A 27,949-nucleotide genomic window follows, 5' to 3' on the forward strand; every position below is an offset into this window, starting at 1 on the left:
CTGTGGAGGGAGCTGAAGGTTCGAGTTGCCAAACGTCAGCCTCGAAACATTAATGACTTGGAGAGGATCTGCAAAGAGGAGTGGGACAAAATCCCTCCCGAGATGTGTGCAAACCTGGTGGCCAACTACGAGAAACGTCTGACCTCTGTGATTGCCAACAAGGGTTTTGCCACCAAGTACTAAGTCGAAGGGGTCAAATACTTATTTCCCTCATTGACATGCAAATCAATTTATAACTTTTTTGAAATGCGTTTTTCTGGATTTTTTTGTTGTTATTCTGTCTCTCACTGTTAAAATACACCTACCATTAAAATTATAGATTGATCATTTCTTTATCAGTGGGCAAACGTACAAAATCAGCAGGGGATCAAATACTTTTTTCCCCTCACTGTACCTCCATTCAGAGGGTCGGGATCGTTCTTGAATGACTGATATTCTGTTTGCGAATCTTCTCAATTCATTTGAAATGTAGCACAACACAGACTCGATGTCAACCTCATCTCTCAGCATTGAATCCATCCTCACAGCCAGAACAGCAGCCGCTAACTCCAGCCTGGGAATGGTCATTTGCTTGAGTGGTGCCACACGGGCCTTTCCCATGATGAATGCTACATGATGGTTGTTGTCAGTTACTTGACGAAGGTAGGTCACCACTCCATATCCGGTCTCACTACTAGCATCACTGAAATGATGTAACTGGGCAGATTTTATGTTTCCATAACCAGCAGGTTTAATACATCTGGGCACCTGGAAACCAGTTAGTTGTTTAAGATCAGAGAGCCACTTCTTCCATAAGACAGCAAAAGCCTCTGGGATCTGCTCATCCTAGCCAAAGTCCAAGCTACAGAGCTCTTGAAGTATTTTCTTTCCAGTCAGGACAAATGGAGCCAGAAACCCTAGAGGGTCATACACAGAGTTAACTACTGACAGTATGCCTCTTCTGGTGATTTATTGGTCCTTCATGGCTGTTCTAAATGAAATAGTGTCCTCTTGCACATTCCATTGTACTCCAAGAGCTTTGTCCACTGGTAAGGTCTCTCTGTCCAACTCAAGCTCCTTGACCTCCTTGGCTCTTTCTGTAACAGGCAATGTTCCCAAGAGAGCACGGCTGTTGCTGATCCATTTAGTAAGCCTAAATCCTCCTTTGGCACAGAGGTCCCTCAGATCCTTGACAAGAGCGATGGCTTCACTTTCTGAGGGAACTGACTTTAGAAGGTCATCCACATAAAAATTCCTTTTCATGGTTTTACAAATCTTATAATCAAACCTATCTATCTTTGTTGTCATCTGCAGTTTTCTGTAGTGCAAAACTGGCACAACTGGGGGAGGAGATGGCTCCAAAAAGATGAACTGTCATCCGGTACTCAGACAGTAATTGGCTTGTGTCTCCATTAGGCCACCAGAGGAATCACAGAAAGTCCACATCCTGAGGGGATACTTTAATCTGGTGGAACATACCCTCTATGTCGGCCATTACAGCAATGGCTTCCAGGCGAAACCTCAACAAAACGCCTAGAAGAGTGCTTGCAAGGCCACATACCTCCAGTCCATTTATCTTGTAACAGCCCACTGGTGTCCTCTGTCCCATCGTCTTTAACAGGATACCCGTTCTCTTCCCCTTAACATTCAATTCTGACATGAGTTTCTCTGTACAGAAAGTTGCTGAGCTGCCAGGATTTAAAAATGCATGTCTGTATGATTTATTTTCCTTTTACATGTTTTATTTGTACAGGCAAGATGGCTAGACTACAGCCTTCATTCTTCTTACAGACATCACATGTTAATTTGTGCTTACAATCTTTGCTCATATGCCCTTTGATTAAACATCCAAAGCAGATGCCTTTAGACCTCAAAAACTCCACCTTTTCCTTATGCAGTTTCATCTTTATCCTTTTGCACATATCCATAGTGTGGTCTCCAGAACAGAAAAAGCATGGTTTAAGTAATGCAGCCTTTTGGTTTATGTCCTTTTCACTATATGATGAGGGGCTTCTTTTACACAACTCTCATTCTCACTCACAGCAGTGACAAGTGTAGCATAGCTGCCTTTGCTTCCTGACCTTTTCTGCTTTGGCTTAAGAGTTTGGGGTTTGGATTTTGAAAACCTATTTCCAGGGAAAGGGTCTTGGATGTCTCCGAAAACTGGATCAGAAAGTATGTGGGCCTGTCTCTCAATAAAAACACAAGATCTTTGAAACAAGCTCGTTGGTTGGTCTGTTCTTGAATATCACAAACTGTAGATCTCCACTTGTCCCTGAGTTTGAATGGTAATTTTGAAATTATTATTCTCATGTTTGATGTGACATTCATTTCATCCATAAATCCAATGCTTTCTATAGCGTTGCAGCATCCTCACAAAAATAATGCATATGCATGAAGAGCATTACCATCTTCCGTTTTAATAGAAGACCAAGCTAAAGCCTTCTCCATGTAAGCAGTTGATATTCTCATTCTGTTTCCAAAGTGTTGTTCTAATAGCCTCCTGGCTTCCCTGTATCCCACCACAGGGTCCATATGAAGGCAACTACGGACTAGGTCTCTTGCTTGACCATTTGTATATTGTTCTAAAAAATAAAGTTTGTCTAGGCTACTGTCAGTCTTGCGGTCAATACTGTGCTCAAAGGCTCTTATAAATGATTGGTATTGCAGTGGATCACCTAAAAACACCTGTATTTCTCTAATAGGAAGTAGTGATAACCTTTGCTGTTTAGCAAATAATTCAGTTACTTCATTTTGTTTTTTTTAGAACATTAGCAAGAAGAACCTGATCAGATTTTAATTCTTGTATAAGTGCACCACCTGCTGGCTGTAATGGTTCATGCTGGTAGCTGCTCTTGGGCCTTGCACCTTGGCTGCGTTTTGGGAACAGATGAGGACTGGTGTACATTTTGTCCTCAGGTGAATGTTCCATAGGTGAAGGATTGAACTGTTCCAGGGTTCGAAAAGGCTTCATTTTTCTGGACTCATCCAAATATAAATTCATGCCATCCTTTGGGGTCTTTGGTTGTATTTGTGACGAAGTCTCATGCTCTTCTAGGATTTTTAGTTTGGCAGTAGATGCGGCTATTTGCGCGTGTATGTCCAATTTTTCCTTTTTGGCCTTTAACTCAGCAAACATTGTTGCTTCCTTTATCTCCAGTTCATGTTTAGCTTTCATCACCTCTGCTTTGGCCAAAAGAGCAGCTCTATCAGCTTCAGCCCGTATTTTACTTGAGGCTGTAGATGAGGCCTTTGAGGATTTCTTCGAGCATTTTGACACACTGTCGTCAGCATCAACTTCAGGAAGGTTTTCAGTAACAGGAGATACAACACCACAAACCCACGTTTCCACATTATTTATAAATTCATCAAGTCTCATCACTTTTGGTTCAATTAATCCATTTGTCCCCTTCCTTTTCATCATCATTTAATAGGACTTGAACAGAATTGTGAAGCTGTATGAATTCATTCCGTATACTTTGAAACCCATTAACAAGAGAAGATACTCGATCAACATGTTCTTTATCCACCATAAGCGGTTTAATTTCATTCTGTTTTCTTGTCAAGAATCCAAGCTTCGCTCTCCAAGAGCCAATACGTTTGCTCAGTTTTCGCTCTGCAGCCATCTCCGGCTCAGATACGGATACTTTTCCCTTTGTATCTGTCATTCTGTCATTTATGTACAATGCAAAACAAAAACCCCAAACAATTCACAATATCTTGCAATCCACACATCCGTATCTATTATCATACTGCGCACATTAAGTAGGGTATCCATCCAAGTAACATCAATCAACAGCGTTAAATGCAAACATTTCCGTATTCAATCCGCGCATCATAATCCTCTATTTAACGCACACAAACGACGTATTCATTTCCTAGTGTCAGCGTTCAGTTATTTAATACGCTGATGCTCCGTGCACTTTAATTCACATCACATCGCATCACAATGTTGCGTGGAATCCACAAAGCAAAGTTTTTCAACTTGAATGTAGTGGCTTCTAAGCCAGTTTAAACCACTATGGCCCCAGCAATAGTTGGTAAATGTTCAACGCACCGGTCCCGTTGTTCTTCCTTTCGTGGCTCAGTCAGTGTTACATTCCTGGAGACGCTGTCTTTCTTTTACTGCCATGTTTCACTTCTCCCCATTACTTCCTCATATGGACTTGGCTTCCCAAAATAGTGGGCGTGATCAAGCTGTCACTCATCCCTAGCAGTGAGTGTCCAGATAATAATTAATCAACAAATGGGAAGCAAAAGCCCATCAAAATATAGTTCAAAACAACACTATATACATATAAATAATTATTTGTAAACATAAATCAAAACGCATTTGGCTCCTACAGATTTCAAACAAACTTCTTTCACGTTGTCGTTATGGGGTTTGTTTGTAGAATTTTGAGGAAAAAAATGAATTTAATCCATTTTGGAATAAGGCTGTAACATAACAAAATGTGGAAAAAGTGAAGCGCTGTGAATACTTTCCGGATGCACTGTATGCATGCATGTATGTTTGTGGCGGGGTGGCCAGTAATGGAGGCTTGGAGACAGACCACGTTTTTGGTTACCCAAGACTTTAATAAATAAAACAAAATAAACTGGCACGATGGCCAAACCAAGAGGCGAGGCGAGGCGAGGCAGGGCAGGGCAGGGCAGGGCAGGGCAGGGCAGGGCAGGGCAGGGCAGGCCAACTCCCCAACCCTTCTCCTAATGTGAGGCTGAGGCCTTATATAGCAGGTGGCTGGGGTTGATTGACCTTAATTGATCAATCACCCCAGCCACCTGCAGTCCATGCACAGGCAGGTAGGGACAATTAACCCTCTCCCTGCCACAGTGTTTAATTATTTTCTTCTAATGTCTCATGTCCAGTGCCTCACAAAAAATCACCAAATGCTAATTCTTAATAAAACACATATCTTTATTCCAACATGATAACTACTGTCACAGTGCTGTGTCACATTTTCTCTGCATTATATATCTTTTTGTCTTAATCATACAGGTTTGTCATGCCTGCTTATTTAACTCACATAGAGCAAGCTAAACATACTAAATCAGCATTACTGTACTGAGTCCAACCCTGAACATTTGACATTTTGCATTCTGTCTAGACATTTCCAAAAATCACCTTTATTTACAGATGCAATGCCCCATTCAGCAGTTCTCGTTACATAACAGTCTAGCTTTTGACTTCATTCATCATGTGGAGGGAGCTGTTGAATATGGTAAATGTGTCCTGGTTTGATTGTTTGATGGCGGTGAGTTTGGTACACCTGTGAAATCTGGTGCACACATACTTGTAAAGTGCAGAGAGCAGAAAATGTCACCTGGTTACCTCACTGCAGGCCTCAGGGACAGGCTGCACACAGAGCTGACACCCTGTGGCGTTTAAATACTTTGGCTTTATTTATTTTTTCTATTTCACATATGACAAATCAAACATGGATCCTTTACAACATATCAAGGTGGCAGTTACACACTTGTGAACATGAGGATCAGATTCCGCGCCTTTTCTTTCATTTGCAATACCCTCTGTTTCTTTGTACCCATTTCAATCAGTGAGAACAGGAAAGCGTCTTGTGCAGTCACCAGCTCTGTTCTACTAACACTGGGGCTCATGTGTCTGTTGATTCAGGTTTGAGTTCATTGTGTTTAGGTTGCTGCAGTAGCAGCCGTGTCATGATTCTTAATCAAAGGGAATTACATCACTTACAGGAAATAGTTTAATTATGAGCTGCAGTACCCAACCCTAATTTTAAAGCTTCATGGAAGACAAAATATGAGAACATAAATGAAGCAGATTCATGAAATCATGACACGCATTGTTATGAATTCAGTTAAAGTGTCCATGAATGCATGCAGTCACTGCCTGGCAACACAGTGCAAGTGTTTGAGTGCACAATATTCGGATAGTCACCATATTCAGCTCAGTTACAGTGTCCACAAATGTATGCAGTCACTGACCAAGATGAACACAAGGAGTGAAAATATTATATATGATCACAGAGTACTACCATTGAATCTCCCTCAATATGACTCTGAGGCTTTAGTGAAGTCTGCCTTTATGTTGACTAAACAAAATGTATAATTACAGCCATGAGCAGCAAGAACCTAGCCAACTGACACTGCCAATAGAAATACATGAATTGGGCTGTGAGAAGGAATTTCCTCTGTTCGCACAGTTTTGAAATGTGCCTGATGTATCGGCAGGTGAAATCTTAACTACATGAACATTGTGAATTACAATACAGACAGTATCTCCAGATGCACACAAATCTGTTCACCTCTGGTCAGTCATTGTCTCACAGATCCAACTAAGCTGTGGCCATGAATGGTTCTGAGGATGTGAGCCGATGATGTTGCCTTCCTTAAGAATCACATTTGCTTACTGCATCTGTTGTGGTGGCTAGGTACATTGTCTACAGCCTCACGAACAAGAGGCTGATTTCACCCCTTCTTTATTCATCCTGTCTAAACCACCTAGTCTTAAGTCAGACAGCTATAGAAATCCCTTGTGTTTCCCTGATTGTTGTTAAAGCTCAGCTATCCCAATGCACACCATGCACAGTGAGTGGATTTCAGTGAGCTGACTCACTGTGCATGTCTGCCTGCTTGCCTGAAAAAAACACTAAACGAATCCCCTCATGTTGATATTATATCCTGGTCAAATAAATAATAGTTTAATGAGCTCTCATGATCCCCTGTGTCCCTCCTGCCACCTCCCAACCCAGATCAGATCCTGCTCCTCCCCAGACTCCCCTCTGGTCTCAGATGACATCACAGCACAGACAGACAGCAGCACAGCCCTCTATATAGAGCAGCCCCCCGGCCCCAGCCACAGCAGCCTGCAGCACGTAAGGTCCTGGGCTTCCTAGACTCTGACTGGAGACACTGATATCTGCAGCTCTTTTTGAGGGATCAGCTGGAAACTGGGGAGCTGCACATTTCTTTCAGTTTTGCAGTAAAATGAGCTATTACTGCACAGCAAGAATATTCCTCCAAAAACAATCCTTTAAAAGCAATGTATGCGTAACTTTACTGTAATGGTGTACTCACAGTAATTTACATTAATCTCCTGCAACATACAGTAGTATCAAATGCTCGTAAGTACACTCATACTGTATTTTCAGACTACATATCTTTAGACTCGTCTTACTTGTGTCACCTCCTGCATCAGTGATTGTCCTCCTTCCCGAGCAGAGTGCAGTGCTGTGTGTGTCTGGGTGCTCGTGGTCAATGTGCTTTTGTCATCCACAGGTATCGGTGCTCCAGGGTTACAAGCTCCTGCCTTCCCTTCATTCCTTCTCTCAGGTATTTGCTCTTGGCTGCAGCACGCTGTGGCACAGGGAACCGAATTAGCAATTCAATGACTGTGTGTTAAATTTAAGTTACTCATTTATCACATTATTGAAATTATAGCTTCTTACAGAGACTAGGGGGATATGTTTAAAATATTTTATACAAAACTATCAAAATGATATATTATGACACTCCCAACATAGTGTAAATACATTGTAGAAATATTTTAAATGCATCTGTATATATAATACTGCAATATACTAAACTGCAAGTATACATGAATAAACATCTATGATTATTTTACACTTATTTTAAATACCTACATAAAATGTTAACTGTGCTTAATATATTTTAGTGTATGTATACACTCACCTAACGGATTATTAGGAACACCATACTAATACTGTGTTTGACCCACTTTCGCCTTCAGAACTGCCTTAATTCTACGTGGCATTGATTCAACAAGGTGCTGAAAGCATTCTTTAGAAATGTTGGCCCATATTGATAGGATAGCATCTTGCAGTTGATGGAGATTTGTGGGATGCACATCCAGGGCACGAAGCTCCCGTTCCACCACATCCCAAAGATGCTCTATTGGGTTGAGATCTGGTGACTGTGGGGGCCATTGAACCAATTTTGGTGAGCTTGTGCAAATTGTAGCCTCTTTTTCCTATTTGTAGTGGAGATGAGTGGTACCCGGTGGGGTCTTCTGCTGTTGTAGCCCATCCGCCTCAAGGTTGTACGTGTTGTGGCTTCACAAATGCTTTGCTGCATACCTCGGTTGTAACGAGTGGTTATTTCAGTCAAAGTTGCTCTTCTATCAGCTTGAATCAGTCGGCCCATTCTCCTCTGACCTCTAGCATCAACAAGGCATTTTCGCCCACAGGACTGCCGCATACTGGATGTTTTTGCCTTTTCACACCATTCTTTGTAAACCCTAGAAATGGTTGTGCGCGAAAATCCCAGTAACTGAGCAGATTGTGAAATACTCAGACCGGCCTGTCTGGCACCAACAACCATGCCACGCTCAAAATTGCTTAAATCACCTTTCTTTCCCATTCAGACATTCAGTTTGGAGTTCAGGAGATTGTCTTGACCAGGACCACACCCCTAAATGCATTGAAGCAACTGCCATGTGATTGGTTGGTTAGATAATTGCATTAATGAGAAATTGAACAGGTGTTCCTAATAATCCTTTAGGTGAGTGTATATCAAATATATAATTTACATATATAAGAAATTGAAATATATTAAAATGCAGTAATGTATTTGTTTCAAAATATTTTACAATTTACTACTGTATTCAGCTTCATCAAGTATCTCTACATTTTAGGTTTGTTTTGGTTTTTATTTCTTAGACATAAATATCTGCCTGTGACACAATGACACAACTCACACCATGTTTCAGAAGGTGCAATGTTAACAATGTAACATTGCTTTCTCAGATTCAATAAGGCTGCTGAAATGAACTCTTTGGGCAACTCCTCTGGACAGCAGGACACATTGCAGTACCACATGTCCATGTCACCACAAGGTATCGCCCATTCTCTTGTCATTCTGATAACCTATGTAGCAATGACCATCATCAACGGGTTGCTGGTTTTCACCTGCTTTAAGCATCCTCTTTTCTATGAGAACTCACGCTACATCCTGTTTGTTCACCTGGCGATTAATGATTTTCTGGAGTTGAGTTTTTCCCTGACTATGTTCTTGTGGGTTAAGATACAGCTCTTCGTGTTGATCCCAGTCTGCTATTACTTTACATTTGTTGCGTCCACCACCACAACGAACACGCCCCTGAACCTGGCTGTGATGTGCCTGGAGAGGTATGTTGCTATCTGCTTCCCTCTGCGCCACTCGCAGATCTGCAACCTGCCCAGGACCTACATGGCAATCACTGTCATCTGGCTCCTTGGCATGATTCCCATTGCCACAGAGTTTATTGTATCTCTCCGATTACAGCCAGCAGGCTTCTTCCGCTCTATAGTTCTCTGTGACCGTCAGAATACAATACGCACTGCCTACCAGGCTGATATCAGATCATCCTTCCGGTCATCATATTTAGTGTTTGTGTGGCTGGTCATAGTGTCCACGTATCTGCGGATCGCCATCGCCGCCCGGTCTGCCAGCTCCTCGGAGAAGAACTCTGCTAAGAAAGCACGCAACACCATCCTGCTCCACGCCCTGCAGCTGCTGCTCATGATGATGACCTTTGCTGCCTCCTTAACTGACCAGTTGTTAATGACTCTACCTAGTCAGATGATCCAGGACGTATATTTTGTCAGATACTACCTGGTGTACATCATCCCCAGAGTGTTGAGTGCAGTGATCTACGGACTGAGAGACGGGAACTTCAGGAAGCACCTGAGGGGGCACATGGCTTGTTTTCAGAAGCAGGTTGTACCCACTCTCCTGTGTGACACTCGTACTCTGCAGAGGCTGCCAGAGTGAGAGAGGGTTTGTAGCCAGCAGAGAGAGGGCTTTGAATCACCTGTATTACATAGCCTATTCTGTTCAGTCTTGTGTGCATTTGCCTTTTATGATTCATAAAGATTGCAACAAGTAAAAACAAACAAATAATACAAAATCTTGCATTATTGTATTCTCGGTTCAAATGTAAATTTGCCTGCATTATTTGTACATGTGCAAACTGTTAATAATATACACTTTATTAATCTCATTTGTCACATTTTCACTTAAAAAAAATACATAAAATAATCTTCAGAGGTTTAGTCATGTATACATATTTAATTTACTTAAAAGAAGCTTCACATACTAAGCCACAGTGACTGTGAAACAACCCTGAATGTTTGGCATTTTGAAACCCATTCAGGGATTTCCCCGGATGACCAGCCTTTGCAGATTAAGCCAAATTACATATATACACTATGGACTGCAGGTATCTAGTGTAAGCAGCTGAGGAGTATGTGTTAAATGCGCACACATTTATTTTTCTGACTGTGGATTGTTTGGTACACGTGTGATCAGACTGGTGTGCACACATAGCTCTTATAATTAAGGCCACTTGCTTTTCAAAGACAGATGTAAGTGCTCCCTGCTGCAGCTCTGAAGGGAGCGAAGAATGTCAGCCAGCGCTGCAGCACCTGTTTACCTCACTGCAGGCCTCGGGGAACGGGCTGATAGACGGGAGACAGTGAAACATCCCCTGCCTAATATGAGCAGAAATCCCAGAAGTGAACGAATTGAGCAATGATATTGACAAGGAAGATACATTTCATAGACAATTACAAATAAAGCACCAAGTATTAATACGTAACGTATTTTTCTGAACCTAGCAGTGGACTGCAAACAGTGACATCATTATGTATCATCTGCACACAGTTGGCCAGTACAGGGCCTGGTTCCAGAATATACTTAAGAGTTGTCCAGCCTGTGCTTATATATATTTACACTGGTATACGTGTGTACACATATAAAATATATAGCCTATAGGATGTGTACATTATATTTTTTAATATATATATACATACAACATAATATTCTGTGGGCTCAAAAATATGAGTGCATAGCTGTAGGTTTAGGGGGAAACGTTCTCCCCAATGTTGAGATAATGTTAAATTGTCCCCCCAATAATGTATGCCTGGCTCCATAGGCGTAGGGGATGCATTCCCCCCATTATTGACAGCATCCCCCCCGCTCGTAGTGCATGTCCCAGTGAAGTTACAATCAAACTGAAATCAAATAACTTTTGATAAGCAGTAGAAGTAACTAAAACAAGTAGAAAACATTAAACTCCATTCTCCCACACTGTGAAAGGCTCTCCCCTGATCCTCACTACATGCTCTCCACTGTGGCCGCTGGTGCTGTATTCATCCCTCGTCCTCTGTGTTTAATGAGATCCCCGGCCTTACTCTTAACTGAGGGAATCCTATGAGAGTTCAGACTGAGACTGGGGCTCCCTGTAGAGCATCCTCACCAATCCAGCGCCATGTGTCAGGTGCCTTTATAAGGTTTATAACCCTGCCCCACACACTGGCACAATGCAGAAAGGCAAAGCATGGCACTGAACTCTGCACACAGACTGTGTCAGTGCAAGAAAGATTGAACCGCACATTAGATTCTTGGAGTGCAGCGCATCACAGTGATTCAAGGGTGGGGCGGGATAATGGTACATTGCGGACAATTCACTCACTGCTGTTCCTTGTGGAGGGTCTGACAGTAGCTGGTGCTACATCCATGATACATCCTCAGAGAACCAGCGATGAACGCATCTGCAGCTCAGGTCCGGACCCAGGAAGTCTTCCACATCGCCTTTTTGAAGAACTTCACTGTGGTCCTCCTGGGCATTGTCATCAACTGCATCAATGGAGGGCTGGTCTTCTGCTTCTTCAGCACCCAGATGTTCTACAACAACCCACGCTACATCTTGTACATCCACACAGTGATCAACGACATGATATATCTCTCTGCTGCCATCAGTTTGCACGTCCTGACCTACATCTTCCCGGTCATGAACGTTTCTGTCTGCACTGTGCTTGTTATCATTGCCTTTTTACTCTCAATCAACAACCCCCTGAACCTGGCGGGCATGGCCGTGGAGCGCTACATCGCCATCTGTGAACCGCTGCGGCACTCCCAGATCTGCACAGTGCGCCGCACCTACACCCTCATCGCCCTCATCTGGTGTGTGGGGGCCGTCCCAGGGCTGTCTGACTTGGTCATCGTGTTGGTGACCAGACCCCTGAGTTTCTTCTCATCAAATATTTTTTGTTACAGCTATAATGTTTTTAATTCTCCCTATCAGGAACTAAAAACTGGGGCCACTCATGTTGTGTACATGGTTTGCGTGTGGCTGACTCTGATGTACACGTATTTACGAGTCCTGTTTGCAGCGAAGGCTGCTACTACAGATGCAGCTTCAGCCAGAAAGGCTCAAAACACAATCCTGCTGCACGGAGCCCAGCTGCTGCTCTGCATGCTGTCCTACATCTCCCCTATGGTAGACATGGCCTTGCTCTCAGTATTCCCCCAGTACCCTGGGCAAATACTGTTTCTCTCTTTCCTCATAACAGATATCCTACCAAGGTTTTTAAGTCCCCTGATCTATGGGGTCAGAGATGAGAAGTTTCGAAAATACATGAAAACATACCTGTTGTGTAGAAAGGTTACTGTAAAGGTGAGACCAGCTAAAGAGCCATTTGTCAGTCTCAGATGACTTTTGTAGATCAGACCATTTTTGTTGTGACTGCTGATGGAATACTTATTTAAACTAGTTAGTACCATTAATGTCATATTCTATACATAATGAAATCCATCATTTATTAACTTACTTCATGTTTTTATCTATACAAACATACAGTTAGGTCCATAAATACTTGGATAGTGACACATTTGTCATCCTTTTGGCTCTGTACACCACCACAACAGATTTGAAATGAAACAACCAAGATATGCTTTAAGTGTAGACTTTCGTCTTTAACATGAGGGTAGGTACATCCAAATTGGGTGAACGGTGTTGGAATTACACCCATTTTAATATGTGGTCCCCCAAATTATAGGGGCTCAAAAGTATTTGGACAGAATAACATAATCATGACTTCAATTATGAGTTTCAATACTTGGTTGCAAATCCTTTGCAGTCAATGACTGCCTGAAGTCTGGATCCCATAGACATCACCAGATGTTGGGTTTCTTCCCTGGTGATGCTCTGCCAGGCCTGCACTGCAGCTGTCTTTAGTTCCTGCTTGTTCTTGGAGCGTTTTGCCTTCATTTTTGCCTTCAGCAAGTGACATACTGCTCAATTGGATTCAGGTCAGGTGATTGAGTTATTCAGTCCTCCCCATATTGTATTACTCCTCCTCCCCAGGTTACGATAAAAGCTTATTATATTAAAATTAAACAAAAAAACACAATCTGCTTTAAATCACTCATCTCTACTTTTACCAGTACAAAATTAAATATATGCAACAAAAACGTATACTCTTATGGAAACAAATATGAAGGGTGCTTGTCATTTTGTTTGTCAGTTTGAAAAGGCTATAATTTTACTACTTTACTACTTTACTACTAAGGCATACTGTTCAGCTTCTATGAATATACTGAAATAAGCAAATTACACTGTGTAACATTTTCTTTCTTTTTTTGTTCCTGGGTAGTAAGTGTTATTTCCTAATTGCTTATGCCTCAAAAATATAGAAAATGGCTATCCCCACAAACTTTGCTTTTGTGATCAAGACAGTGGTATTTTGAAATCTACCTATTTCCAATGAGAAAACGGGCGAATCTGTGTCTTTTCATTCACATAAAGTCAGAAAAAACAACATATGAATCCAAATTAACATGTATTTATACTAAAGTAATACACAAATGACTACACAAGATTTAGAAGTGAGTAGTGTTTCAAGATTTACGCTTACACTGTATTATTTACGATTATACTGGAAATACATGTTAATTTGGATTCATATGTTGTTTTTTCTGACTTTATCTGAACAAGAAGACAAAAATATCACTGTCCTGGTCATAAAAGAAGCAACGTTTGTGGGGAATAATAGCCATTTTCTATACTTTTGAGGCATAAGCAATTAGGAAATAACACTTAGTACCCAAGAACAAAAATTGTGTTGCATAGTGTTATTATTACTTACTAAGTCTTCTTATTATATTGGCAAAATTAAGCACCTATAAATGTAAATTTAGCCATAAAGAACTTTTTAATATCTTTGCAAATTAAGTCAAACAGTATACTGAATTTCCATCACACTATTTCCACACCCTCATTATTGACAGATAGATTTCGAATGAGTTACGGTAGCTGTGGTACATGTTCCTGTGTTTGGAGCCCTGTCCAGCTGTAGGGCACACCCAGCCTGTATTCTAACCTTGATCTCCCTAACCACAGAGCACAGTACATACGAGGGTTAAAAACACAATCCTAAAAGAGTTCTCTGTGAACACACACTCTTTACAGGTTTTATTTCCTGCACCGTTCTCTTCATTGCTATCACTGTGCTAAAATGTAATGAAACGTGCCGGCTGTCAATATCACTCCAACACCACAAGCACACATCGTCAGGCAGCGGCTGAACCCCGGCCTGAAGCTGAGCCCACTTCGTCTGACAGCGCCTGAGACAGAGCCAGCTCTCCCCAGACAGCAGGAGCCCCACAAGACCAGGGCATGAGAAACTGTGTGGCAGCATGGGGCTCCATGACAGCAGGGAATCCAGGGGAAACCTTTCTAAAACACACACACACATAAAACCACATAATCTGTGGGCTCTCGGTCTAGAGATGATAATATTAAACACAATAAAAATAATAAAACACCATCATCATTATAATAATAATATATCTGCCTGGAGCACTGTAGTGTGATGGCGTACAGATTTATTTTACCAAGGTCTAGAACAGAACGGGTTCGCAGATCCTTTTTACCACATGCTAAGGTTTTTTTTAATATGAACAGGTAGTCTATGTTTTAAAGTAGTACGTATTGGGATGTATGTATTGGGATGTTGCAATCTAATTTTCCTTTTGGGTACTATTAAAGTACTATCTTATCTTATCTTATATATAACTCTGTTTCACTTAGCACCTTTCTGCAAAGCCTTCAATAAATATCAGAAAGTGGTCTGAAACGTTAAATGTCTAAAATATTATTGCCAATGCCGACTGCTGACAGCACAGATTCCACGACCCCTCAGCCACTGAGAAACTCATCTGAGCCATGAGTCCGGGGAAAACCCCTATGGGCAGTGCAGGGATAACCACCCTGCTGTGTGTCTATATGTGTCAGTGACGCAGCGTGCTGTCGCCCTGCCCAGCTTGACTTCTGCTAGGCTTCCTCTTCAGCTGGCAGACAGACGCCTGCCAGCCCAACACAGAGCTGCCACCATGGAGAGGGACAGTGTGTACACGGTGCTGCAGAGACCCTGCGAGGACATCTATAGTGTGGTGAGGCCCGGAGCTCCAGTGAAGGGTCCCTGTGGACAAACTGGTGACTACTGTTTAACTTTCTGCGGTCCATCTCAAAATTGTTTATGTATTGGGGTTTTATCTTATTGTTAAGTGTGTGTGTGTAGCTGTTTGTATGTGTGTTGTGTGTTGTGTTAATGAGATTGATGTGTGTGTTTGTATTCGCTGTGAATTCAACAGGACTATGGACAGCCCTCACTGAGAAATGCCTTCCTTGATCTCTCTCCTCTTCCCCACAGGAAATGACAAAGCAACAGGCTCTCCTGAGCATCACAGACATTGCAGGCTTGCTCAAATCTGAAGTTCTTATGAAATTATAAACAAAAATCTCAAACAGAATTGGGACTTTGATTAAATTGATTTAGTTTTGCCGACAGACTGTACATGTTTCTATACTTGGCAAACTGCGAACGTGTCATTCAGAGTGCGGCTGCCTATTAATCAGAGGAAAGAATGAGAGAGAAAGAGAGATACCCCCCACTCTGTATGCAGTGCCATTCAGACTCAAACACAAGCGCACACATACATGCACACACACTCGTACACACACACCCACACGCACAGGAACACTCACCGCATCTGAACCAGGGCAGCACACATCAGTGAGAATGCAATCTGAGAGCATGCGCACAGGGATGGATTGCCCTGACTTTAATGCTACCCATTGTGTCATGTTTACCGAGTCCGGTGTGTTTCGTTGTGCTGTGTCGTCTCCCCTGCAGAGCCCACAGTCCCTGGCAGGCCCCCCAGTCGAGTCCCCCCCTCCAGACTGATTATAGGAGTCCTGGGCGTGTTGTGCTCTGGGCTGCTGGTTGCTGTGATATGGCTGGCCACACTGAGTGAGTATTGTGCACGTGGCTATGGGGTCAATAACATAACAGGATTTCCAATAATAGTAATAATGTGAATTAACACTTGTTACACTGGCTTATTACTCTAAAACACACTACATTTTTGTTTTATTGTGCATGGAAAATGATTTTTGTGCTTTTAAATGGAAGCCACATACAGTACCATGGAAGTGACATTGTCTTGTGTGGATGCAGGCTGTAGTCAATTGATGCCAATCTTCCAGTGACTGCAGCACAGAATGTGTTGAAGCTCAGCGAATCCTCCTGGGTGCCCTGCTGCCTGCTCCTGCTTCTGCTTCTGTCTGCTTCCTCTTACACCACTCTCTGCCGTACAGTCAACAGTAGGACATCTCTAGTCATCACTGTTGGGCAACTCTGACTGCTTTTAGCCACACATCACACCTCTACACCTCTAACTCGAAATAAGACGATTACTATAAATAATAAGACTTCTCCTAATCAATTGTCAAATCTGAGCCTAACAATCACATACTATTGCTATTCTAAAAGCCTAATTACATCCTTAAACCAGCGTGGTGCGCTTCCCTGTCGTGCTGTAGTGAGACCCTGACCGAAGAACAAGCACTAAAAGAAATGTAAGAGTTTGAGCATACCGTGTCTGTGCAGAAGCTTGTGTAGGGTCATCATGACAGCACGCCTGTTTGTCTTTGTTTCTAAAAAGGCCGCTTTGGCTTCAGAAAGAGTCCATTGACTTCAAAGTCACAAGTGCTCCTTGGGAACCTGTACCACAAATATACTCAACATTAGTAAATCATGTGTGTGTCAGACCTTCTTGATCTGATTTGTTGTTTTATCGAACTTGTCTGCCACCATGTGACAGTCCCGCGAGACAGCAGTGCGCAGTGGGGGGACAGCAGCAGCCTGCAGGCACAGTACATTGCCCTGAACCACAGCTACGATGAGCTCTCTGAGACATACATAGAGCTGGCACTGACCTACAGTGAGGTCACCCAGAATACAATGACCTGTACCAGTGCTGTACATACACAGGGCCCAACAGTAAGTACTACCTGTCATGTGTTTTCCCAACAAGCAATCCACACAATTGTGTGGGGCCCCAAGGGGCTAGGGGGCCCCCTGATGCCTACTAAGTGTTGTAAGTGTTACATTACAAGCTGAATTGTAACTTGCAACAAATTCCTCTTTTTTCAGATGAAAAATTATTTATTGTCAATACCTTTTTTTTTTTTAACAGCGTTTTCAAAATGTACCAATATAGTGCTGTGGTAAGGTCTCTGTACTGTGGCATGGGTGACTTGAGTTTGAATCCTGCTGTGGCCATTCCACGAGCAAGTGTTGTGACAATAAAAGTGTTATTATAACTGATTTAGAATCCTCATATCCTATTCAATTGGAATATACATTTTCATATTATACTAATCTATTTTTTTAATCATTATGGGCTATTTTTGTTTCAGTATTTAGAATTGTTATGCTAGTAAGTGTGTGTTTGTATACATAGTTCTGAAGTCACACGAATCAGACGAAAGCCTGAGCATTCATTTACAAATTGGTCAGATTCCTTGCAGAATGACAAAAGTCTACACGACGTGAACGCACACCATGGAAACATGCCGACAGAGTGATGCTGGTAGTTCTATAATTTCTAAAGGAAGTCTGCTTAGTTACTATGGGGCGCCAAATGTAAAACAGCGCACACTTTTTTTTCAAGTGTTTCTTCACACATTTTCCACATTTAGTAAATTCTTAAGCCGCTTTTTCCACATTTCTAAAGATTTCATTTTTTTAAATATATACTTAAATAAATGCTTATTTCCGTTTTTGAAAAATAAATATTTATCGTTTGATTAAATATTTAATTAAATCCTAAATCTCTGAGTCACAAAATAAATATATAGTTTTAAAAAAAATATTTAGTCTAAATGTAAATGTTAAATATAAATATAAATGTTAAATATAAATGTAAATGTTAAATATAAATATAAATGTTAAATGTAAAAGTTAATTCTAAATGTAAAATATAAATGTAAAATATAAACATAAATGTTAAATGTAAATATAAATGTTAACATGTGGAGTTTGCAAAATAAATATATAACTAACATGCAAATGAAGCCCCGCCCCTCTGGCCAGGTCAGCCTCTCCCAGCAGTGGGCGGTAATGGCGGTAGTGTAGTGACAGTTGGTCCAATGTATAATTGTTGTGTTATTAAGAGAAGAGATCCTGTCCGCACACGGCACTGAAAGGAAACAGTCAGACATTTATTTCTTTGTGGAATCAGGCTCAAGAGAAAAAGCAGCAAACATTTTAACTTCATCAGTGCTTAGCAAGCGCAGCTCACAAAGCTCAGTTTTTCTGTGAAATTAACTTAAATGAAATTAAAAACATGTTGAAACTTCATAAATGCATATCTTACGAGCCATTCTAAATTAAACTTGTCTGAATCTCACGATCTCTCATATATTGAGTGTTTTATACACGATTATCCCACAATACATCTGGCTACAGGCATGACTGGCCACTCTCACAGTGCGCTGGTTCAGTGAGTGACCACTGATAAGCAGGACTGTGTGTTATTTATTATCAATCCATTATGCTGGTGTGATTGTAGGCCAGTATATCAAAAGGGGAAACAACACACCCTGGGCCTTTGCTCTGCTGGCTGTTCACTGTATATAAAGTCCTGCCCTGACTTTCACATAGCATTTGGGAGCCAGTGAAAACTTGCACTTGGGTTTCCCTTTATTGTAAGAGAAACCATTGTCCAGCAGGGGGTGACGTACTATTACCTCTTTTGACAGTCTTCTTTCTTCTGTTTGCAGGGAGCTGATCCACCAGGCCAGACCAGATGAGACGGAGATGCCGGTTGACAGAGCTGCAGAGTCTTGGATCCTTGGAGTGGTCTGGAGGTCGAGGCAAGTGGAGATCAGGACGGACCGGGACTGACAAGGGACCTAGCCAGAGGAGTCGGCAGACTCCTCATGGAGTGGGTCCCAACCAGAAGCCCGGCTGACCATCTAGCCGGAGCCCGGCCTGAACAGGACTGCTCCCCGCTGATGACACCAGCCAGGATCCAGGAGAGGCCTCAGATACCAGGGACTGAGCAGGCCGAATGGGGAAACGTCCCTGAGGGAAGCCTCCTGCAGCCAGGGTCCAGACTTCTCCCCACAAGGCCCGCTCCCTGCAAGAGCCCCAGAGGTGGAAGCAGCTCCCCAGCCAGGTGGACTTGACCTGAGGAGAAGGGCAGAGAGGAGGAGAGTGAGTGGGGCTGTGGGTTGAGTAAACAGGTCAATTCTGCTAGCCCCCCGCCTCCGTTGGCTCCTCCCCTGCACCCAAGACCTCTCCCCCTCAGTTTTATACGCCCCTCTCCGTGTCTGGAGTGGAGAGTTATGGGCCTGCTCCAGTTCCCCCCAGTGGAAAGGCTGTGGGCAGCCTGGTGGAGGACTGGCCCTCTAATAGTAATATCCCTCCTGTCCCACTCCCTAGACTCTCTCAGGGGAGGGGACAGGTCTGCCCTCCCAGTGGTAGTGTGAGAGCCACATGTCCTCAGGAGAGGAGAATTAGCACCAGTGTCTTCGATCAGGAAGACCTTAGGGCCGCAATGACAGAGTCACTGGCGCTGGGGGTGGAGGCCTGTGGCGGCAGACAGCCAGGAAGGGAGAAACCGGCCCCCTCCCCACTAGTAATTAGATCATCCAGTGGGGTCTATCCAGGTGTCTCCTCAGTTACACACAAGGCCTCTGCTCTGCCACCTGCTCGTCAGGCCTCGGCTGCAAAGGAACCAGGGAGAACTACCAGCACCACAGGTTCTGAGCCCAGTGGAGTTTCACCAGCCTTACCGAGTGGTGGGACACGAGCCCCCCCCCCATGGGCTTCCTAGATGATCATGCTGTGAGACAAATGGATGAAATCATGGGTGCGAGTGCTAAGCTAGGTGAGGGAGAAGAGAGAAGTGGGGAAGAGGAGGGATTCTTTACATGATTGTTATCGAGCGGGTAATTGCCCTTACTGCCATTATGGCTTTAGTTATTATATCTATAAATGTGAGGAGCATTGCTGAGGTGAAAAAGAGGGACGATGTTTTAAACTCCCTGGCTGGAATGAAGGCAGATATCATCTGTTTACAGGAGTGCGGCATCCCATTCCAAAAAAATATAAAGAACTCCGGGACAGTTGGACCCTGGGTGAGTCCTTCTGGTCCGGGTCCAACGTGTCCCGAGCGGATGGGATTGCCGTACTCCTGAAGAACCCCTTCATCGAAGTAAAAAAAATTGTGATAGAGGCGGGCAGGTTGGCCAGCAGATGCCATGGGGAGGGACGGAACATCTGCCTCTTCAATAAGCAGGAGCTGGACCCAGTAGTCATCGTGCGGAGGGGCAGGGAGGAAGCCTTTAAGAACTGGCAAATTCAAGATCTGGATCCTGTGATGGGAAACCATCTCTGGGGACGGACACTCCACCGGCTGGAGCCCGAGTTCGAGATCTTTTATTGTATTTATTGAGAAATTATTGCTTTAAAAAATATTCTTAATAGGTTTTAGTGAAATGTATTATTTATTAAATGCATCAGATTGTTTTGGTTTGGTTTGTTTTTTTATGGTTTTGTTTATTTTATGTTTTATCTGGTGCGTTTTCCGTTGATTATCAATGCATTTGTTTGTTTTGTTAAATTTGTTGTTTAGGCAGTTTGCCACATTATCACAAGTTTATTGTTTCGATTGATTTAATGCACATGTTTTGAGTTGATTTGGTATTTTGGTTTTCTTTTAATCATGTCATGATTTTAGACATGGATTTAAAACATTTTAATCATGAGTACTAAAATGTTGAATGTTTTTATTTTGTTATTGTAAAATACTACACCTTAATAAATAGTATTTTACTGGGAGCCAGTGTACACTCAGTGATCAGTGACCACCAGCTCCACTGACCGCATCACGGAAACGCAATCCGACAATTTGATGTCCTGACGATGCATTGAAACACAGCTCCAATTACAGGGTTACTGAAGCCCCGTCCACTGCTGTGAGAAGCTGACTGGTGCCAGAGGGGCGGGACTGGATTTGCATGTTAGCTATATATTCATTTTGCAAACTCCACATTTAACATTTATATTTATATTTAACATTTATATTTAAGTTTTACATTTAACATTTATATTTAACATTTACATTTATATTTAACATTTATATTTAGTCTAAATATTTATTTAGAAACTATATATTTATTTTGTGACTCAGAGATTTAGGATTTAGTTAAATATTTAATCAAACAATACATATTTATTTTTCAAAAATGGAGATTAAGCATTTATTTAAGTATTTATTTAAAAAACAAAATCTTTATAAATGTGGAAAAAACGGCTTAAGTACTTATTAAATGTGGAAAAAAACACAAGGTTTAAGTTAAATGTGTGAAAAAAGACACTCGAAAAAAAAGTGTGCTTTATTTTACATTTGGCACCCCATAAATTACAATCATGTAGCCGGAGTTATCAATAAAAAGGGCTGAGATTAAAGACTTGAAAAGACCACAACTGGTGGCTAACTGTAGGATTTAATTAAAGGCTGTTGTGGAATCGTTGTAGGACATTAAGAAGTATTTGATCTAAGTCAAACAAGACAGTAAGTGATCAGGTTTTAAAGCTACTGAATTTAATACGTAGTGTGTCTTTCATGTATTATTTATTATAGTGCTATTTATTTGTAGTGATTTCCAAAAGAAAACTTGTTGATGACAATCTTTTGTTGGTGACCTTATTGTTTGTGATTAAAAGCTGGTGATGAAAAGTGCGTGGCAAATTGACGGGGTAGGCTCCATTTAAGAATTGTTTTTAAAACTAATCGTGTACATTACAGCTCCGATTTGATCATTGTTAAAGCCAGACAGTCATGTTGGTATTTTTGGCACAGACCCTCCACACACAACATCACTGAACTCACACATTTGTAAAACTTAAAAACAACAATAATAACATTGAAACAAATTAATTTGTATATAGTTCTTTAAAATATGTTTTTGAATTTAAAAAGTGTATTTCAAATGCTCCTTTTAAAGTCAGGATTTTAAGTCAGAAACTTTATAACAATTAAACCATTTGCAATGTAAATTGCACATCTGTCTTTTAAATCTTTATTTTATTCAGTTTGTGTTGTGTATTTATTAATATTTATTAATTCTACCTTTATTTTGTATTTGTGTAGTATCTAGTGTCTAGAAAAAAAACTGTTTTGTTGAACAATAAAACTGAAAACTCCTACTTTTCAGAATAGCGGAAAAAAAAGCCCCCTGAATTCTGCGATTCTGTCACTGTTCTCCACAACGTGGATTTCATAGCGCCCTACACACCCCATTTGCATGTTTATCTATTTACAAACAGTAATTTGATTCAGCATCATGACATATTTGAGCCACCGTAACTCTGCCAGCTTCAGTCAATGAAAGACAGCAAAGTGAAGAAGTACTAGTAAGAAAATCTTCCACTCTCGCATTTTAAGTTTAGTTCAAGTGCACTGACGAAACTCTAGCCCACCCTTATAATAATGACAAAGGATTGTGGCAGACACTGGTGGTGGCAGTGTGGACAGTGTGGACAGGCACAGACAGTGTGGTGATGCTAAAATGTTTATGACAGGTAGAGGTGGAGGGGCCCCTAACATGCCCCTGAGTACTGCACCACGGGGACTGCACACAAACCAGCCACCTAGCCCACACAGGTCACAGTCTTGCAGGGTTAACTGACTCAAATCTTTAGTGGAAATTAAGGAGGTAAACATATCAATGAATCCTCCAAGAACTGGTGGGATACTGTAAAACAAATCATATTTATTTTAGTGTGCATATACATATCTTGTGTATTGCTTTTAAATGTGGATAATAAATATGTATTTGTTTGTTTTAAATTCTCATATATATCCTTGTAATATGTATCCAATAATATCTGAATACCCACAAAACAACACAAAACTATGTGAAAACAATTTTGCAAACCTGTTCTTCTCCTCGAACACCAGAGGTCAGTATTCACAAAATCAGAGGATGATTGCTCAATAATCAGAAGGGCATTGATTATGGAAAGACATTCCACAGAAGAATGATATCCTTGTTAAACTTAATCAATATCCAGAAGGTCTTTGACAGCAGATCCTGATAAGTGAGAAAACAAAGGTACAAACTGCAAACTAATTTCAATGTTGCGAGAATGATGAAATGCAGATTCTTCTGGCATTTCTAGTTAGTCATGACCAGTGTATTGCCCAGAATAAACCCAGGTGCTCTTTCAAACACTCTCTCACTGAGACTTTTCAAGAAACATGCATCTTATGTGACTTTTAAAAATACTGAAAGACACCACGTAAAGAAATTCAAGTGCAGGGTGTCACAGGAGACTGAAGCGTTTCCTCAAGCCACCTGAGCCCCTGACCCAGTTCTCCTGACATCTCTGTCACCCTGTACAGACCCCAGAGACTCGCTGGGTCACAAAGTCAATGGGGTTTCCCACTCAAACTAAGCCACACTGTCCCCTTTGCCTCCCACCGCACCTCTGTTGTGCAAACTATGACATTTAAGATGACATTTCAAATTCAGCTTCACAAAGCTCCCATAATGATGCGTCTGTTTTATTATTTGCTGAGTTATTAGATGGCAAAGCACTTTAATTCTATTGTTTTCATTTCTGTTTTCTGCCATATATAAAAACACAATAATAATGAGTCCTTATTATGTATATAATTAGATACAAAAAATCCTTCTCTCCATATTTAACACTGTTGATATAATTACAAAAATAATAATCTAACTACAAAATATAACTTTACATTTACCAGTCCAACATTATATCTATGTTCCTGTGTAGTGGAAAAGACATGTTAAATTTATAAGCAAAGAAAACTTAAACTTATACTCTTAAGAATACGAAGCACGCTTGTCACTTTTTTGTCAGTTTGTCAACACTATTGTTTTACTACAGTTATTCACTGCAAAATATAGTTAACAAGGAGCAGCTTAGTAAATATTCAGGAACACTGAAACACACACAGGGGGGCTGGGGAGGCTCAAACCCTTGCCCTCACAGTCAAGTGCTCCCCCAGTCTGCACTTCATCAGCGCCCCCACACCCCACTCCAGCCTTCTTTCATGTAACAATTTAAAAACTCTACAAATGTAATTGTTTTACAACCTCTATTTATAATGATAGAATTTGAACTGTTTTGCAGAAATTCTTCATATATCTATTCATCCATGGTGTTCATTATAAAATAAGCTTACTCGTTTTTTTCAATTATTTCCATTTTCCATTTTTCCATAGTCAACCTGTACTGAATTTCCACCACACGCAGATGCCTTCATTATTCGCTCAGGAAATGGACAGATAGACAGTTGTAATGACTTACAGTAGCTGTGGTACATTGTCCTCTGTTAATGCCCTGTCCAGCTGTAGGCCACACTGCAACACACACTGGCCTTGTCTCACCTATATTGCCTAGCCTATTCTATTTAGTCTTGTGTGCATTTGCCTTTTAAGATTCCTGATGTGTGCGATTTATAAAAACAAACAAATAATACAAAATAATCTTGCATTATTGTATTCTTGGTTCAAATGTAAATTTGCTTGCATTCTTCCTATGTGTGGAAACTGTTTATAATATACACTTTATAAATCTCATTGTGCTTTGTCACATTTTCTCTTCAGAAAAACATAAAACAATTTCCTTCAGAGGTTTAGTCATGTGTACATAATTAATTTACTTAAAAGAAGCTTCACATACTAAGCCAAAGTGACTGTGAAACAACCCTGAATGATTTTGAAACCCATTCAGGGATTACCCCAGATGACCAACCTTTGCAGATTAAGCCAAATTACATATATACACTATGGACTGCAGGTATCTAGTGTAAGCAGCTGAGGAGTATGTGTTAAATGCGCACACATTTATTTTTCTGACTGTGGATTGTTTGGTACACGTGTGATCAGACTGGTGTGCACACATAGCTCTTATAATTAAGGCCACTTGCTTTTCAAAGACAGATGTAAGTGCTCCCTGCTGCAGCTCTGAAGGGAGCGGAGAATGTCAGCCAGCGCTGCGGCACCTGTTTACCTCACTGCAGGCCTCAGGGAACGGGCTGATAGACGGGAGACAGAGAAACATCCCCTGCCTAATATGAGCAGAAATCCCAGAAGTGAACGAATTGAGCAATGATATTGACAAGGAAAATACATTTCATAGACAATTACTAATAAAACAGAGTGTGCCTATATTTATATTTACACTGGCATACGTGTGTACATATATCAAATATATAGCCTATAGGATGTGTCCATGATATGTTTTAATATACAGATGGGTGACAAATTAAAGGAAAAACCTGAATAAATGAGTGGAAGAACATAACGACTGCAGATGCCTCCAAACAGGTGTACTGCATGATACAATTAAGCAATTAACATCCTATCATGCTCTGTGGCATGTATACAAATGCTGAGCAGGCCCAGATGACCTCAAATTTGGATCAAGATGGCAAGAGGAAAGGATCTAAGTGACTTTGAAAGAGGGGTCATTATTGGGGCACGAATGGCAGGAGCTTCAGTCAGAAAGACGCTGAACTGGCTAGTGTTCTCAACAAGTGTGCGAGTGCATGTGTGGGACACCAAGAGAATGGTACAGGGCTGACTGCTTGACCCCTACAGTGATGGGATCCGGTGGCTCTGTTATGCTGTGGGGGACACTTTCCTGGCATGGTTTGGGTCCACTTGTCTCCTTAGAGAAAAGGGTCACTGCAAATCATTACAAAGTTATTCTGAGTGATCACCTTTATCCTATGGTGAAATATTTCTATCCTGATGGGAGTGGTCTCTCCCAGGATGCCAGTGCCAATACACAGGGCACAAGAGCTAACTGAATGGTTTGATGAGTATGAAAATTATGTGAATCATATGCTATGGCCTCCGCAATCACCAGATCTCAACCCAATTGAACACCTATGGGAGATTCTGGACCACATGAGGGAATATCTTTTGGAAGAATGGTGTTCATCCCTCCAGTAGAGTCCAGAGACTCGTAGAATCTGTGCCAAGAGCATTGAAGCTGTTCTGGTGGCTCATGGTGCCCGACCATGTGGTATCCAGTATGCTTTCTGGCTAATCCAATACACTGTGTGGTTATAGGTAAAGATATATATGCCAAAAGAGATCTATAGGACAAAGGGGCAATGACATACATGGTTTGGAACTCAGTGTGACTAAGAAAGCAAAGAGTACTGCAAAGAGAATCAATGTATTTTACAGGGTGCTTTGCTACTCCCAGTTTTAAGAGCTGGTGAACTGGAAACTAAAAGAAGTAGAAACAATTAAACATTTTCCCACACTGTGAAAGGCTCTCCCCCAATTCTCACTACATGCTCTCCACTGTGGCTGGTGTTGTTTTCATCCCTCGTCCTCTGTGTTTAATGAGATCCCCGGCCTTATTATTAATTGAGGGAATCCTATGAGAGTTCAGACTGAGACTGGGGCTCCCTGCAGAACATCCTCACCCATCCAGTGCCTTGTGTCAGGTGCCTTTATATGGTTTATAACCCTGCCCCACACACTGGCACAATGCAGGAAGGCAAGGCATGGCACTGAACTCTGCACACAGACAGTGTCAGTGCAAGAAAGATCGAAGTGCACAGTAGATTCTTGTCGTGCAGCGCATCACAGTGATACGGTGATAAGGGTGGGGTGGGATTATGGTACTTTTCGGACAGTTCGCTCACTGCTCTTCCTTGTGGAGGGTCTAACAATAGTTGGTGTTACAGGACTGACTGAGGATTTCAGGTGTATTGCCAGTCCTGCACTTTCCATTCATACATCAGTGATTCATCCTCAGAGAACCAGTGATGAACGCATCTGCAGCTGAGGTCCAGACCCAGAAAGTCTTTGACATCGCCTTTGTGAAGAACTTCACTGTGGTCCTCCTGGGCATCGTCATCAACTGCATCAATGGAGCGCTGGTCTTCTGCTTCTTCAGCAACCAGGTGTTCTACCACAACCCACGCTACATCCTGTACATCCACATGGTGATCAACGACATGATACAGCTCTCTGCTGCCATCAGTTTGCACGTCCTGAGCTACATCTTCCCGGTCATGAATGTTTCTGTCTGCACTGTGCTTGTTCTCATTGCCTTTTTACTCTCAATCAACACCCCCCTGAACCTGGCGGGCATGGCCGCGGAGCGCTACATCGCCATCTGCAACCCGCTGCGGCACTCCCAGATCTGCACAGTGCGCCGCACCTACACCCTCATCGCCCTCATCTGGTGTGTGGGGGCCGTCCCAGGGCTGTCTGACTTGGTCATCGTGTTGGTGACCAGACCCCTGAGTTTCTTCTCATCAAATATTTTTTGTTACAACTATAATGTTTTTAATTCTCCCTATCAGGAACTAAAAACTGGGGTCACTCAGGCTGTGTACATGGTCTGCGTGTGGCTGACTCTGATCTACACATATTTACGAGTCCTGTTTGCAGCGAAGGCTGCCACTACAGATGCAGCTTCAGCCAGAAAGGCTCAAAACACAATCCTGCTGCACGGAGCCCAGCTGCTGCTCTGCATGCTGTCTTACATCTCCTATACAGTAGACATGGCCTTGCTCTCCGTATTCCCCCAGTACCGTGGACAAATACTGTTTCTCTCTTTCCTCATAACACATATCCTACCAAGGTTTTTAAGTCCCTTGATCTATGGGGTCAGAGATGAGAAGTTTCAAAAATACATGAAAACATACCTGTTGTGTAGAAAGGTTACTGTAAAGGTGAGACCAGCTAAAGAGCCATTTGTCAGTCTCAGATTACTTCTAATTTTGTAGATCAGACCATTTTTGTTGGGACTGCTGATGGAATATGTATTTAAACTAGTTAGTATCATTAATA

At 41.8% G+C, this 27,949-nt stretch overlaps 3 protein-coding genes across 3 annotated transcripts; all 3 read left to right on the forward strand.

Moving 5' to 3' along the window:
* The first annotated feature begins 8,850 nt into the window (after positions 1-8,850).
* LOC136748813 (odorant receptor 131-2-like) lies at positions 8,851-9,726 on the forward strand. The gene has a single exon (XM_066702861.1). It carries the CDS (start codon positions 8,851-8,853, stop codon positions 9,724-9,726), a length of 876 nt encoding a protein of 291 aa, XP_066558958.1.
* A 1,771-nt stretch (positions 9,727-11,497) lies between these two features.
* LOC136748814 (odorant receptor 131-2-like) lies at positions 11,498-12,451 on the forward strand. The gene has a single exon (XM_066702862.1). It carries the CDS (start codon positions 11,498-11,500, stop codon positions 12,449-12,451), a length of 954 nt encoding a protein of 317 aa, XP_066558959.1.
* Positions 12,452-26,916: 14,465 nt separating this feature from the next.
* LOC136748815 (odorant receptor 131-2-like) lies at positions 26,917-27,885 on the forward strand. Its single transcript, XM_066702863.1, has one exon. The coding sequence runs from the start codon at positions 26,917-26,919 to the stop codon at positions 27,883-27,885; it is 969 nt and encodes a 322-aa protein (XP_066558960.1).
* The last annotated feature ends 64 nt before the right edge of the window (positions 27,886-27,949 follow it).

The sequence above is a fragment of the Amia ocellicauda genome, chromosome 4 (assembly GCF_036373705.1).
Source record: "Amia ocellicauda isolate fAmiCal2 chromosome 4, fAmiCal2.hap1, whole genome shotgun sequence".
NCBI classification, from domain to species: Eukaryota; Metazoa; Chordata; class Actinopteri; order Amiiformes; family Amiidae; genus Amia; species Amia ocellicauda.